This window comes from Saccopteryx bilineata, chromosome 1 (assembly GCF_036850765.1).
Source record: "Saccopteryx bilineata isolate mSacBil1 chromosome 1, mSacBil1_pri_phased_curated, whole genome shotgun sequence".
In the NCBI taxonomy this organism is placed as follows: Eukaryota; Metazoa; Chordata; class Mammalia; order Chiroptera; family Emballonuridae; genus Saccopteryx; species Saccopteryx bilineata.
In genome coordinates, this window is record NC_089490.1 from 132,558,433 (window position 1) to 132,574,499 (window position 16,067).

At 47.5% G+C, this 16,067-nt stretch overlaps 1 protein-coding gene across 3 annotated transcripts in view; it reads right to left on the reverse strand.

The window, feature by feature from the left end:
* The window catches only part of DPYSL2 (dihydropyrimidinase like 2), a 117,527-nt gene that overhangs the window by 32,155 nt on the left and 69,305 nt on the right, over positions 1–16,067 (reverse strand). For all 3 annotated transcript variants that reach the window (XM_066267011.1, XM_066267021.1, XM_066267030.1), the window contains exon 4: positions 1,464–1,628. In XM_066267011.1, coding sequence (XP_066123108.1) covers positions 1,464–1,628 — 165 coding nt within the window. The remainder of the gene's footprint in view (positions 1–1,463; positions 1,629–16,067) is intronic.

Here is a 16,067-nt window from a genome sequence, read left to right on the forward strand (position 1 = left end):
AGCTGTGTTTTACCACCAATTAAAAGTTAAAAATGCAACACAAAAGTTCTCCTCCCCCCACTGCACAACTATTATGACTTTAACAAGAAATTGAATTAGAAGAGCCTGTTGATAAACGTCTAGAATAAAAGTGTTTTCTTTTGTAAACAGACTGCCCTCTGTGCTGATTTTTAAGAAAATCCATGAGCATGACAAGCTGTCGCCACAGTTCTCATCCTGGCATTTCAGAGTCCTCGCCCCCCCCAGGCACCAGAACGTCACAATGGTAGACAATTGTGTTGACAGCCCCATAGCCCTGGAGCTTAGTTCAAGCAACAGGGGATGCTGGAAAAAGCCTAGATTCAAGCCTTGGGCCATCTCAACACTTTTCTGCTGCTAGGCAACAGTTGCTATGGTAACCCTCTGGGCTGATCTAAAGTAGATTCATTATAAGCACTGGAAGTTAAATCTTGGTATTCTCAAAAGTGAGAAAGATCAAGCATTTGCTTAGCTACTTTCTTTTACGTTGGACCTTCATGCTGGAAAGATTCTTAAGATATCTAGTCCAATACCCTCCTGCGAGAGACTTTTCTTTTTTTAATTGAGACTCAAAAAATATAAGCAATTTGCCAAAGTTCAGACATACAGCTAGTTTGTGGAAGACCAAAGTAATAAACTCAAGACTCTAGATTTTCCTTCTGGGCTTTTCTACCATATCTCCGAATATCCACCATATCTGTGCCTAATAATTTTCCTCCTGCCAATTTATCCACAGCTCATGAGACTTCTGAGCTGAGACTCCAAACCTGAAAGCAATAGGTGCTTCCAAGATCCAGGAAGGTCTGCATGTGACCCAGGAGTTGAATTTAGTCTATTTCCAAGTTCAAGGAAACCCTGGAAGACAATGTGATGACAATACCACCCAAACCCCCAAGGTTCCTGTAGTCAAGAGGGTCCCAGAGGCATCTTGAGGTAGTCAAGACTTCCCCAAACTCCCTGGAAATCTTTCAGAACCCAATCCCTGGAATCTTGCTCCCAAAATAGTCCTATGGACCACAAAACCCATGAGGTTGTCCCACGGTCTCACCACCCTTAAATCTGTCCTGGTTCCTCCGGGTTTGTAGGAAGAATCTGCCCAAATCCTCTATTCCATGTCCCAGAAACTCTCCTATGACTGCCTAGAATCTTTATTGGTACATACATTGTTTTGCATTGTGGGCAAATCACTCTCGTAGCCCCAACTCCCCAACCTGGCTAGGGCACACAGCTCCCTCAAACCAATAGGCTGCAAGCAGTTGTTTCATAAGAGCAAGTTCCTGGAACAAGGCTCAGGTCTCATAACAGTGAGGGCTTCTATTGTTGCATCGCCTCCTTTTAGGCCCGAGGGTGCGACCCAAAAGGGATCTATAAGCACCATTCACAGAGGTTGTCTTCACAGGGCTGTGCCAGCTCATGAACTGAGGGTGCCAGTCAATGCCACCTACCGTGGTCCTTCACCAGGGCCTCCATCTCCTCTTGGATGCCTTTGTGCCATTCAGTGATGTCCACGTGCAGAGAGTAATCACAGCAGGACTTGCTGTCAGCCCATTCCCTCCATTGGTCAAAGGCGGCCAGCAGGCTTGTCCCAGGCTCCGGCACCACATGGTCAACTTGAAAAGAACAGATTATTTGTCGTCATCAGCAAAAGCCTTAAGGGCCACAGGCTATTTCCCCTTTCAACACTGAATGAGCCTTCTTGGTTTCAAAGTCACAATGGGGGTCTCCACACCAGCTTCTTAAGAATCCACTTCACCCATCTGACTACCCAAGGGGGGAGAGCAGAAACTCGGCACGGCACACTTACTTGCAGTGAAACCCACACAAACCACCCAGATCTGATTTCCCAGCTGAAAGTCCCTGAAAGTACACACCTTGGGCACATTTCTTGGACAATGAGTCATTATGGACAATGGCAGTGTCAAATGGCCAGCCAGAGCTGCCAAACCCTTCCTCGTGTTGATAGCTGCATGGGAGATGCCCCTCCCCGACCTGGCGGCAAAGAACTTGAAGATGCTGGACCCCAGCCATGCAGACAGGGCCTTTTAAAAGATCCCCGGTGTATCCACTCTCTCATCTCCACTCGCGTTTCTGCAGCATAATACCACTTTGTAAATTGAGGGAGAGTTTCCATTGTAAGAGTTCAAAGCATTTTAAAACTGTGGTCGGTGTTATATTATTATTGAGCTCAGCTGATGTGAAGACAGAGGACTCTGGAGTCAGGCTGACCTGAGGTTTTGGGTAAGCTACTTAATCTTCACTACCCCAAGTTACTGTGCTGGTTTAAAATAAGGATATTGCCGATCACATACATATTACGAACATTAACTGAAACAGTATATCAACCTTAAGTCGCTCCCTCCTCTATTTAAATCTGGTGACAGCTTCCCCTTGCTCTTTTTTTTTTTGTATTTTTCTGAAGCTGGAAACGGGGAGACAGTCAGATAGACTCCCGCATGTGCCCGACCGGGATCCACCCGGCACGCCCACCAGGGGCAACGCTCTGCCCACCAGGGGGCGATGCTCTGCCCCTCCGGGGCGTCGCTCTGCCATGACCAGAGCCACTCTAGCACCTGGGGCAGAGGCCAAGGAGCCATCCCCAGAGCCCGGGCCATCTTTTGCTCCAATGGAGCCTTGGCTGCGGGAGGGGAAGAGAGAGACAGAGAGGAAGGGGGGGGGTGTGGAGAAGCAAATGGGCGCTTCTCCTGTGTGCCCTGGCCGGAAATCGAACCCGGGTCCCCCGCACACCAGGCCGACGCTCTACCGCTAAGCCAACCAGCCAGGGCCTTCCCTTTGCTCTTTTGATGAAAGTCCCAACAAGGTCTATATGATCCTGCCTAGTGTAGCCTGTGCCAACCTCTACAATGTCACCTTGGACCATCTCCCCCTCACAGTCTGCTCTCCAACCACATAGTAGGCTGCCTTTCACTTTCTACACTATCAACCTGCCCCTCCTACTGCCACAGGGCCTTTGCACATCTTGTCTCTGCTAGGTCTTGGACAGAGTGCTCACCCAATTGCCATGGAAACAGGAAGTTTACCAGAACTATTATTCCTCATCTACCACACAGACACTAAATTACAAGCTGAAGAAATGACTTGTCCAAGGCCCAATCAAATTTGTGCAACAATGAAGATAAACCCCAGGACTCTTGATGCCCTTAAGCAATGAGTCATTCTTCTAAATAAAGTAATCGATTTTTTTACATCGGTTAATGAAGATAAACCCCAGGACTCTTGATGCCCTTAAGCAATGAGTCATTCTTCTAAATAAAGTAATCGATTTTTTTACATCTAGGTAAGCAGTTCTTCACTAAGCAAATGCCAGCGCAAGCAACGCTAGTGAGCTCAGATTTCTGAAATGGATCAAATCATGCAGATGCTACTAAATAGGAATCAACTGAGCTCGGCTCTGTAGGTCTCAAAAACACAGACATCTAAGCTGAATTTTTCTCTTGACAAAACTTTTTTTTTTTTGACAAAACTTACTTTTTATGAGTAGTATATGGGTACATACATAGCTGGACTATAATATAATGTCACCAATGAAGCAATGAGGATGTATGTACTTGTAACAGAAGTCTTTTCCATCTGTAACATACTAACACAGAAGCCCTGACATAACAAGTGCGGTACCTCTTCCTAAACTGTGTTCCCACACTTCCAAGGGCAGGGCAGGGGGTAGGAATCACAGTCTGGGTAGAATCTCCCTAGTCACGCCCCATGCCCTGGCTTCATCTCTTGCTCTCCCCTAAACCACTCTTCCTAAGCAGCCGAAGGATCTTAAACCTTTCACCAGAGCCTGTTATTCCCTGATGAAATCCTTCAGTAGCTGGCCACCATCTTTAAAGTCCCTACTCCTTCCCTGGGTCCTGTGGGTCCAGTCCCGGCTCAACTCTCCCACGTAGGCTCTGCCACCTGCCCCCCTAGCTCACCACCATCAAGCCACTTTGGCCGTTTCTCAGCCTCTGACCTGCCCAGCACCTCCCGACCTCCAGGCCTTCGCACAAGCAGTGCCCTCTCTGGAAAGCCACTCCCCTTGATCCTCACTCGGGCATCTTCTCCTCCTCTTTCTCGTGGGGCTGTAACCACCCCAGGGTCACATCCCCATTTGCAGTCATTTCTGTGTTTCCCTAATTTACTATCTTGCCCCCCAATAGAATGTACACGCCCTCACAGCAGGAAGTACGGGTCTAGATACATAGAGTAAGTGCTCAACCAATGAATGTCCCCTTTCAGCTGACACTCCATCCTGCAAGACCAAGCCAAGCACAGAAGAAGGTGTCCTCCTAGGAACAACCCCAAGAGTGTGTAAGACCATCTGGTGCAATGCTCCTCAAACTCCAGGGTATATAAACTTACTTTGAGACCTTATTAAAACACAGGTCCCGGCCATTACACCGAGTTCCAGAGTCTGTAGGTCTTGGCTGTGACCTGAGAATTTCCATTTTTAATAAGCTCCCTGGGAGCTAGTGAGTGAGTCTACCCTGGACCACTGAATATCACTGGTGCAAATCTTCCCCCATTTACTTCTGCCACCTCTAGTCCCTTGTGGCCATTCTACCACACAACAGCATTGTCATTTACGGAGACCGCCCAGCTCCCTACAGTAACACCGCGGCTACCCTCCAGACCTACAAACAGCCCCACAGTCGTGAGCCCTGAGCACTCAGGACACAGACCAAGCTGAGGGCTTCAGGGAAATAAAACATGTTTCCTCCAGGAGCTCATGACACTCAGAAACGTGTCCAGGAACAGCTTCCACATGTTTTCCCACAGTACTCTTTCCGTAGAAGTCTCCTGGGAAGAGTTGGCCCAGGGAGGAGGGCAGATGTCACACTCACTTCCAGAGGGAGTAGAGAGTCCCCACTGAGGACACAAGCCTAAAATGACTTGCACGTAACTCACAGGCCTCTCCTCAGGTGACTTTCCTAAGCTCTGTGGCCCTGCACAAGCCTGGCCCTTGCCTGTGTCAGCCGTGAGGGGAAGCACACCCACCCTGCTTTCCCCAGGGCAGCGAGAAGGGCCTGGACTTCGACGGCCTTGAGTTCTGATTCTGGCTCTCGCTGCAGCATCTCTTACTGCATGTGCTGTTTCTGGGAACTCTATTTCTTCATAAATAAAACATGGCATGACACCACCTCACGTGTAGGGCTGCGAGAAGTAGGAGAAATAGTGTGTGCAAGCACAGGGCAGAATGGCAGCCACAGTGCCCAGCCCAGGAAGGGCAACCAGAAGTGCCCCCGCAGCCCAGCAGCAGGCCTGGGGGCGGGTCTCATGAGGAGCCACCACTGTGCCCCGGGACTGTGGCCTCAACTCAGAAGTTACAACCAGTGTCCAGTGCTTTTATCTAGAAGACACCAGCTATTTCTAAAGGACTGTTACTGCTTCTCAAAACTGTCAAAAGACCCTCTATTTTTAAACGGTTTTATTGATATAATTCCCACACTACACACTTCACCTATTTACACTGTAACATTCAATGGTTTTTAGTCTAGTGACAGAGTTGTGCACCCATCACCCTAATCTATGTGTACAACATCACCCAAAAAAGGGGGGATTACCCAAAAGAAGAAATCCCAGGCCCAAAGCAGTACCTCCCTGTTCCCTTCCAGCCCTGTACTCTCAGCTCCAGGCAACCAGCAGTTTGCTTTCTGAGTCTACAGATTCGCCTCTCTGGACATTTCAAATAAATGGAACCCCAGAAGATGGGGTCTTTTGTGTCTGGCTTCTCTCACTGAGCAGAAGGTTTCCAAGGTTTGTCCCTGCTGCAGCATGTATCAGCATTCCAGTCCTTTTCACTGCCTTGAGTGGTTCTGGTACCCTGTCCTTTTTGTTTATTGGACATTGGCAAAATGTTGGAGTAAACAGGCTGCTCCTTGGGAATCTGTGGTATTTAAAAGACTAGTTTTTTTGTTTTGTTTTGTTTTTGTGACAGAGAGAGGGACAAATAGGGTCAGACAGACAGAAGGGAGAGAGATGAGAAACATCAATTCTTTGCTGCAGCTCCTTAGTTGTTCATTGATTGCTTTCTCATATGTGCCTTGACCATGGGCCTTCAGCAGACCGAGTAACCCCTTGCTCAAGCCAGCGACCTCGGGGGTCTTGAACCTGGGACCTCCACATCCCAGTCTGACGCTCTATCCACTGTGCCAGCACCTGGTCAGGCTAAAAGACTTTAACTTTTTAAATTTTGAGGACATTGTAGATTCACATGCAGTTGTAGGAAATGACACACTGAGATCTTCTGACCCTCCACCCACTGTCTCCCAGGGGTAACATCCAGCCTGCCTTTAGTACAGCCTCATTACCAGGAGGTTGACATAATCCAAGACCCTAAGTTATTTTCTTTCTTTTTTTTTTTGTTTCGTTTTTTAGCGAGACAGGAAGGGAGAGAGATGAGAAGTATCAACTTGTAGTTGCCTCACTTCAGTTGTTCATTGATTGCTTCTCATATGTGCCTTGACCAAGGGGCTAGAGTTGAGCCAGTGACACTTTGCTCAAGCCAGCAACCTTGGGCTCAAGCCAGTGACCTGAGGCTTCAATCTAGTGACCTTGAAATCATGTCAATGATCCCATGCCCAAGCTAATGACCCTGCTCTCAAGCTGGTGATGTCGGGGTTTTGGATCTGAGATCTCAGCATCCCAGGTCAACACTCTATCTATTGCACCACCACTGGACAGGCTCAAGACCCCAAGTTTTGGAGACCAGCAGTTGGAATATCTGATCAGCTCTCAAAGGGCCCTTTTTATTTAAAACATAGAGGCTAAAAAGTCATCACCACTGTCCCCGTCGAGGAATTGAAGTGGCTGAGCAGGAACCATGGTCCAAATGTGTGCTGTATGGGAGTTAGGCATGGAGACAGGAAGAAGCAGGAAGGGGGAGGCAGGAATAGTCCTTCCACTCACTGCCCCCGACCACCTCTATAAAGCCCCATAGTCACATACAGGGGGAGTTCTAGAAACTACTGGAGTCAGCACACACACTGTCCCCCTCCTGGGGCCTTGGCTCCATCAGAATCACCCATCTCCCCTCTCCCTCTTCCAGAGCCATCATGGCCTTGGTCTCGAGCCTCTGCCCCTGGATGTGTGTGCAGCAGCCTCCCCCTTCCGTCGCAGATACACCAGTGGATCTGAATCAAAAGCAAGCCGTCAGGGAGATGACAACACAAACCACTGCTGGCTTAACAATGGTGCTCCCAAGCTGGCATCTACTCAGCAAAGCGCCACATGACCCAGTCAACGGGAAAGGGCTTTTGTTGGGGAGAGATAAGAGCCCTTGGGAGTTCGGCTTGCCAGTTGGGATAATGTGGTTTTGTTCTGGAAAAAGGCAGAAAAGGAAGAGAAAACACCTGTCCCTGGGAATACAGAGAACCCCCTGGAAACCTTAGATGTCCGAGTGGCCAGTTCTGCCACTTATGCATCGTGTGGCTTTGGACAAGATCTTCATTCAACCTCTCTGGCCTTCAGATTCCTCATCTGCAAAATGGGGCTCACCCACAGAGTTCCAGTGAGGTGAAAATGAGTTACTATGGGGACTGTTTGGAAGAGTGCTCACGACAGTACATGTCGAGCAAACACCAGCAGGAAGACACAGTGACATCCTGTAAAAGGAAGGTACCACGCACCACCCTGGGACCTCTTTAGGTGCCTCCCGAGCACAGGCCGGCAGGGTTCTCTACTTCCCTGTGTGCACACAGCTGACCCTGAACAACATGGCATGACTGCGCGGGTCCACTCACGTGCGGATTTTTTCAATAAGCACAGTAAATGTATTTTTCTTATGATTTTCTTAACATTTTCTTTTCTCTAGCTTACTTTATTGTGAGAGTGCATTATATAGTACATAAAACATACCAAACAGTTGCTAATCAATTGTTTATGTTACTGGTAAGGCTTCTTTCTCGTAAACAGTTGGCTATTCATAGTTAAGTTTTTTGGGAGTCAAACAGTTATACTCTTAAATTTTCGACAGTGAGGCAGGGCAGTGCCCCTAACCTGCATTGTTCAGAGTCAACTGTATACTACCCCCATGACACAAAGAAGCATTTCCTAAGAGCAGGAACTATCCAGAACATTTGTGCCTGATGTTCTCATTTATAAGCTGGTGACAACGTCCCTCACACCATGTTTGTGAGAGTTCAATAGAATGGTGTTATTAAACTACAAAGTGCTGCCTGACCAGGCGGTGGCGCAGTGGATAGAGCGTCGGACTGGGATGCGGAAGTACCCAGGTTCGAGACTCCGAGGTCCCGCGCGGGCTCATCTGGCTTGAGCAAAGAGCTCGCCAGCTTGGACCCAAGGTCGCTGGCTCCAGCAAGGGGTTACTCGGTCTGCTGAAGGCCCGCGGTCAAGGCACATGTGAGAAAGCAATCAATGAACAACTAAGAAGTCGCAACGCACAACGAGAAACTGATGATTGATGCTTCTCATCTCTCTCTATTCCTGTCTGTCTGTCCCTGTCTATCTCTGCCTCTGTAAAAAAAAAAAAAAAAAAAAAAAAAAGAAACTACAAAGTGCTGGTCAAATCTGACCAATGATCATTTCTAGTCTCTTCCCAGCAAGAGGACTGGTGCACAGAAGTTACTCACTAAAGCATGGAAGAGACAAAACATTCACACCTCTGGCAGGCAAGGCCTTGGCCACCTCTAATACTGGAGTCCTGGGAACAGCTTCCTTCAGGGGATGAAACACATCCATCTAAGAGCCCTTGGAGCACAGAGTAATCCCATCCATTCACCGTCTAGACTCACTGTGCCTGGCTTTTAAATCCCAGCCCTCCTGAATGCTGAGGAGGGGCCCCTCTCCCTGCCCTAGGTTAACACTAGCCAAAGAAAGAATGGCCAACTTTAACCTAAGAGTAATTGGTATACTTCAAAAATGGGAATAATCAAAATAATTAACATGCATCAAAGACTTCCTGTGTGTCTTGTACTATTCTATACATCTCCCATGGTTTATCTCCCTTCGTCCATTTACCAGCCCCCTGATGTCGGAGCCCAGGTTGGCCCCAGTTTTCAGCTAAAGCAGCTGAGGGACCATGAGATTAAGTAACCTGCTCGTGTTACTTAAAACCCACCTGGCAGAGGGCCTGGCAGACAGAATGTGTGCAACATTCATACCACCTGCACCTCGGCCAAGGCAGGCCCTGGGTGGAACTCTGGAAGGTGGTCACTAATGTGTCCTGAGCTGGTACAACTATTGAGGGTCAGAGGTGGAGTGGACTCCAGAGCCCCTACTTACTCTTAGCGACCCTGCTCAAAAAAGTGGGGAGCGGGCTGAGAAGTGCAATGTGTCCGTGTCCCTTTATTGCTTGTAACTACAGCAAGCAGTTCAATAATTCAGTAAGCAGAGAGGAAAACAGAGTAATTAGCCTAATAGTCACAGGCATAGTAACACGTGCTCCTAACTGCTCAAACCTGGAGGCCCTGGAATAATCCTCTACTTCTCCCTCCTAAACTTTCTCCTATGTCATCGGCTTTTAAAACTAGACAGTACATTCATACAAAAGCAGTTGTGCAGAACCCAGCAATCACTGCTAGACTCCTTAAGCCAGAATCTGGCAGGAATAGGACTGAAGCAAAATTCAGTAAAATACATTTATAAACCAAACAAACTAACTCCTGGGTGATCTGATGAGCAGCCAGCTTTGAAGGAAACAAAGAGGTAGAAGATATAAAATATGTGCCCTTAAAATATACTGCTCACAAAAATTAAAGGATATTTCAAAATGAATACGAAGCAATAAAAAAATGCATTTGATTTTTTTTGATTGAACAAGAACATTAGAAAAGCAAACAAGTCAAAGAAAGTTGTTCAATTATGCAAATGAGATGCAAAACCAACTTTTATTTCATTGGTGAAAATGAACTGTACAAAAGGCTGAAAGTACTGGAGTATCTGCATGTTCCCTGATCCCTTAATTTTTGTGAGCAGTGTATTCAACATCTAGTCAAAAAAAACCCAAAACACCAAAAGGTAACATTGGGAGGGATTCTGCTTCCTCCTTGGGCTCTGCCCTCTTCCCAGCCTACCCTTTCTACCAAGTTCCAGAAAGAGCTGAATGCTGTCAACATCCCAAGTTCTCACCTCCCATGCCCCCTTGGCTCCGCCCAGTTCCCCTATGTGCTCCTGGTTCATCCCACCCTGTCCCCCCAACGCCTTCCACGGCCATGGTGACCACCCACACATCTCAGCCTCCACGGTCCACACCACCCTCAACACTGCACTCTGGAGTCCAGCTCTGCCGGAGTGCTCCCTGGCTTCTTTTTACCCTTACAGTTTCAGTGCTGGCATCCCCCCTTGCTCTGCCCCACTTCATTTGCTTACACTCACATTTTTGACAGTTATTCAAAAGGTCCTGAGCAGGCATCTGAACAGGGTGCCAGAAATCCTTCTATGACTGGGCCACCAGGGCCCCCTCTTTCCTGCTTTTATTGGACCTCACTTCTCTCATTCCTCCAGCCACATCCTCCTGCCTCCCTTCTCACCTTCTTCCCCATTCCTCTCCTTCCTGCACTCTTCCCCAAGGCGTCTCGGGGTCAACACTCACCAGTTGATGGATTTGGGGACGGGGCCCTACTTCAGTTTCAGGCAAATCCCTGTAATAAGCAGTGGGAAGCAGGTGGTACCCACTATCACCTGGCAGAGCTGGCTCCTGTGGCATGAAGGCAGCTGCCCGTTCAGAGGCCAGGACTGGGCACCCAGGGATGCCCACACCTACAGCCCATGCCCTGCCCACCAGTGCTCCTTTCCTGTGGCCTGGGCCTGCTGGGATGAGGTACGCATTCCTTCCAGGATGTTTGAAGGAGACTCTAGGGGTCCAGGCATCAGGGCCAGAAACTGAAGGTGGGAACAGGATGGAGAGGAGGCACAGACTCCAAAGTCAGGCCTAGTTCTGATCTGAAGAGGACCTTGGAAAGCCATTTCCAGCTTCTCATTCCATTCTCACAATCAGTACAGGCATAACCAGAGCTCCCTTTTAGGTAAATGGAGCCACCTACCCAAAATATTTTTAACGGGAATGGGATGATTGAACCATGGTATAACATCACATCACCGTTTGCATTTATTTGCCAGCAACCATATCTCACGTTGGTATAGCTTTCTAGCAGTTCATAAGGGCTATCACGTGCCTTATCTCATTTGGTGTTCAAACTAAGTAGCCAGGACAGGTTCACGGTGCTCACGTCACAGATGAGGAAGTTGGGGGCCATGAGCCTCGCCTGAAGTCATGTGCTCACTGACAGAGCTGAACCCAAACCTGCCTGTTTAACAGCCTTTCTAACAACCACGCTCTTGCTATTTCTGTAAACAGCACTCACCTTAACATTCCATACCTGAACCTTTTCTAACATTGAAAACATATGCAGGATCACTTAAGTGGGCAGCTAATGAACTTAACCCAGTGGATAGAAGGGAGGAACAGCCAACGTGAGTCTGTGAAAGTTAATTTGGGACACCAGATAAAGAGCTTGTCAAAATGTCAGCAGCTCGTAAAACCCTTTTCTTTGAGGCTTGGGGTAGCTTGCAGATGGCCTGCTTGCATGCAAGATCAAAGGCCAGGCTAATGAAATCTGTGCATGGTGATGAATGGTTGTTTATAATGTGTAAATCCTAACAGTGACAAACCAAACGCTGAGCAGAAAGAAATCTTCTCCTGACTCATCAAAAACAGCAGCGAAGAGACTGGAAGAGCAAGGAGCCCATCTGTAAGCAGCATGGGGTCAACCTTCCCAGGAAGGGGCCCACAAGAGTCAACTGGTGGGCATGGGGAGAGAGGGCCTCCGTGGCAGGGCTCGTGCTCTGCTCTCCACTCTATGCAGAATGGATGTGCATAAACTAAGTAGTTCCTGGGGGAGATTTCCTAGCACCTTGCATGGCAGGAGCACTGTGACTCCACCAGGATTGCTTAGAGGACTTCATTTGTCTGCGTACAACGATGCTGCTAACTGTGCATGATCTTACTGACATAAACAAGTCTGGCAGACTATTTGCAAAGACTGTTTATTTAGTAGCTAGAAACAGGTTCACACCCAGGGACCCTAAGAAATTGCTCTATCTTGTTAGAGCTGAGAATCTGATTCCCAGGGAAGTTTTAGAAGTTGCGTAAAGATACATAAAGAGGTGTAGCATTACCAGAATCAATCCTAGGTCTGAATCCAAAATCTGTACCGCTTCCTTTACTTTTATATATATAGGATAGGACAAATATTACCTATTATCCTGCCATCCTACCAATAACTCAATCTTGGTAATTATTACTCTTGCAGACCTGTCAGGTGCATATATTTTATGTTGGTATAATCCACAGGGCGTGTTCACTTTTAATTGACTTTTTCCGTAATACCATTCTGTCTTAAGAGTCTTAATAATTCAATCTTTTCTATAAGAGCTATTCTTGGGGAAATCTACTCTCGTTTTCTTAACCATTACCATATGTTGAACCTATAGACTGTCTCCGATTTTCCTCTATTATACATAATGTTCATATAAATATAATCACACAAAATAACTTTTCCCCTGTTTTGACTGGTTTTCTCTGGTGAGGGTCCCAAAAAGGGGATTACTAGATGAGCTATAGTTCTTCATACAGATGACCACACTGTATGCCAAGTGTTACCACTTTATGCTGCTACTGGCAACGCATCAGGATGTCACCCCTACCACTGCTTTTTTTTTTATTGTATTTGCTTATTATTTAAGGGGCTAAAAAGCTAAGCCCTTTCACTAGACTAGACCATCTCTGTTTCAGATAAGTGGCAACCTTCTAAGCCCAAATAGGGGACTGAGCAATCCCTTAAAGATCAGATCCACTGGCTACACAAAGAAGCTACTGACAATTTAGCAGGAATATGATTAAATGACATTCTTTTTCTTCTTTTTAAAGATTTTATTTATTTATTTTAGAGATGGGGGTGGGGGACAGCAGGAAGCATCACCTTGTAGTAATTGCTTCTCGTATGTGCCTTGGCCAGGCAAGCCTGGGGTTTCGAACAGGCGACCTCTGTGTTCCAGGTCGATGCTTTACCCACTGCACCACCATGGGTCAAGTGGCTACATCCTACATCATAGTTCTAAACCCAGCTCTGTCCACCTGAGCCCTAAGATGACTCCTACCAAGGCCTTGCTGTTAGGCAGAGAAGATGTAAACAAGGCAAGACAGATGTGGGAAGCCTGGCCCCCAGGCACCAAGTGCACAGGGGGACACTGCCCTCTGTCTCAGCTCCATGCACATTCACTGAAGAGGAGGTGCCATCTCCAGAACAGAATGATGAAATTGCAGCTGGGAAGAAGGAAGGGAGAGCCAAACGTGAACACCCCAGCCAAACTCGTTAGAATGCAAAGGTTCAAACTCCATGTCCATGTAGCATTTCTCTAAGAGATGTTGAAATCGTTGGCTAACTATGGGGGAGGCTTCTGCTTCCTGTAATTAGAGTCAGAGTCTCAGAAGCAGCCAAGTTTATGGCATCTCATATCCATGTACCATGCACTGATGAGAGAAACACAAAATGTTTCAACCTCACATTTCGATCCTGGAATCCCTCCAGCATCCTGAAGTCCTAAGAAGTGACTTCTAGACAGGGATGTTGTATGCCCTCAAGCTTGCTGGCTCTCAAATGCCCAGCTCAGAAAGCTGCTCCTCACCTCAACCATCTGCGAGGCTGAACTGAAAGATGCCCTCATCTGTGAAAGGAACGTCAGGGAACCAGAAAAAGCTGTGCTGTGTGAGAATGGCCCCTGGCGCTCCAGCTGTCCACACTGGCCTTGCTGGGAACACATGATAAATACCCTTGGAGTTCACTGCAATGGCTCCCAGCTTTGGCTCCCAAGCTCACCCAGGGATGGAGGTTCCAAGCCCTGCCAATGACTACTTCTAGGACTTCAGGCAATTGACTTAACCCCCCAGTGCCTCAAGTTTCCCCATCTGCAAAATAAGAGTAGCAACAGTGCCCACTTCCTAGAAGAAGAGTTGAAAGCGTGACCTCTGGAGTCAGACTGCCTGAGCTGGCACCCTAGCCCTGCCACCCACTAGCTGTGTGCCCTCAGGATCCTCTACCCTCTCTGGGCCTCAATTTTCTTGCAAAATGGAGATAATAGTACTCAGTCTCAGGATTGTTATGCAACAGTATTTGTAAAGGGCTTACAAGAGGGCCTGGCACAGCTGGTCCTACATAAGCATTTGCCAAATAATTAAAATAGCCCACTGGATTGTTTGAGGACTCAAGGCTGCTCGACCCAATTCCTGGCATGCCGTCAGTCTTCGCCAAATGTTTGGTTTCACTTTGGGACAGGGCTTCGGGGCCACAGATTCAGGAAGGCTGTAAGGATGGACCCCCCAGGGCTGCTGTGGGCCAGGTGGCAGGGGCAGGGCTCAGAGGGACTAGCTCAGGACCCATGAGGAGCCACAGTTGTGGGAAGGAACCACATACAGGTACTGTTGAGAGGAGCTCCTAAGACAGGGCCTTGAATCATTCAGCTATAACAGTGTTCTGCGTAACACCAAAACCAAGAAAAAAAACCTGTCCAGTCTACACAGTAAGTAGGAACTGGCATAAAATAAAAGATGGTAAGACCCCTGTCAACAGACATAAGTAGAGACTTGTCACCTCCTTGGAATCTCGCCCCACATCCTTCCCGACCCCTGATAACAACTCTCCAATTAACTGAATGTATGAAGAAGAAATAAATTCACCCCCCCATGTTATTATGAATCAAACAAAACAAAAAAACTGCCAGAGTAGAAATGCAAAACTAATCACTGTTAACAGAACTCACATAATTCTGATCCAATCACCAGCAAAAAACCTCTGATCCTACCTTTAAAACAGCACTTCAATTAAATCTTCAACAGCCTTTTAGAATTCTGAAATGATATATATATTTTTTAATTCATTGAGAGGAGTGGAGGCAGAGACAGACTCCCACATGCACCCTGACAGGGATCCACCCAGCAAGCCCACTGGGGGTGATGCTCTGCCCATCTGGGAGCATCAGCAACCAAGCTCTTCTTAGTGCCTGAGGCAGAGACCATGGAGCCATCCTCAGCACCCAGGGCCAACTTGCTCCAATCAAGCTATGGCTGCAGAAGAAAGGGAAAGAGAAAGAGGAAAAGAGAGAGAGAGAGAGAAGCAAGAGGGGGACGGATGGGGTGGAGAAACAGATGGGTTCTTCTCCTGTGTGCCCTGACCAGGAATTGAACCCAAGTCATACACACACTGGGCTGACACTCTACCGCTGAGCCAACCGGCTAGGGCCAAAATGATATTTTTATTTTATTTATTTATTTTTATTTTTTTACAGAGGCAGAGATAGGGACAGACAGAAAGGAACGGAGAGAGATGAGAAGCATCAATCATTAATTTCTCGTTGCACGTTGCGACTTCTTAGTTGTTCATTGATTGCTTTCTCATATGTGCCTTGACCATGGGCCTTCAGGAGACCGAGTAACCCCTTGCTGGAGCCAGCAACCTTGGATCCAAGCCAGTGACCTTTTTGCTCAAACCAGATGAGCCCGCGCTCAAGCTGGCGACCTTGGGGTCTCGAACCTGGATCCTTCCGCATCCCAGTCCGACGCTCTATCTACTGCGCCACCACCTGGTCAGGCCAAAATGATATTTTTAAAAACCATTATGGATATGGGTTTCCATCCCCTGGGGCTGGGATGACACCTGGTTCTCCCCTTCCCCTCCCCACACCCAGCAGGAGGTGAGTTTCCTAAGAGCTGCTGGCTTTCCTGAGCAGAACCTTTTCACCAGCACCTCTCACCAGGTACAAGTCCCTGCAACCAGGATACAGACCAAAGAGTGTGTGCACATGCATATGTGTGCCCCTGTGTGTGTGTGCTTGTAAGTGTGAGGGGAGTGAAGGAGGTGAGCTCCCTGCTCTACCTCCCATGGCTCTCAAGCTCTATAAGGAAATGGAGCCTGCCATAAAATATCGTATTTCCCCATGTATAAGATGCACCTTAATTTGGGGGAAAGAAATATGAAAAAGTGTATTACATAAAATTACTGAACTCAAGTTTTGTTCATTATAAAATTCATACAACT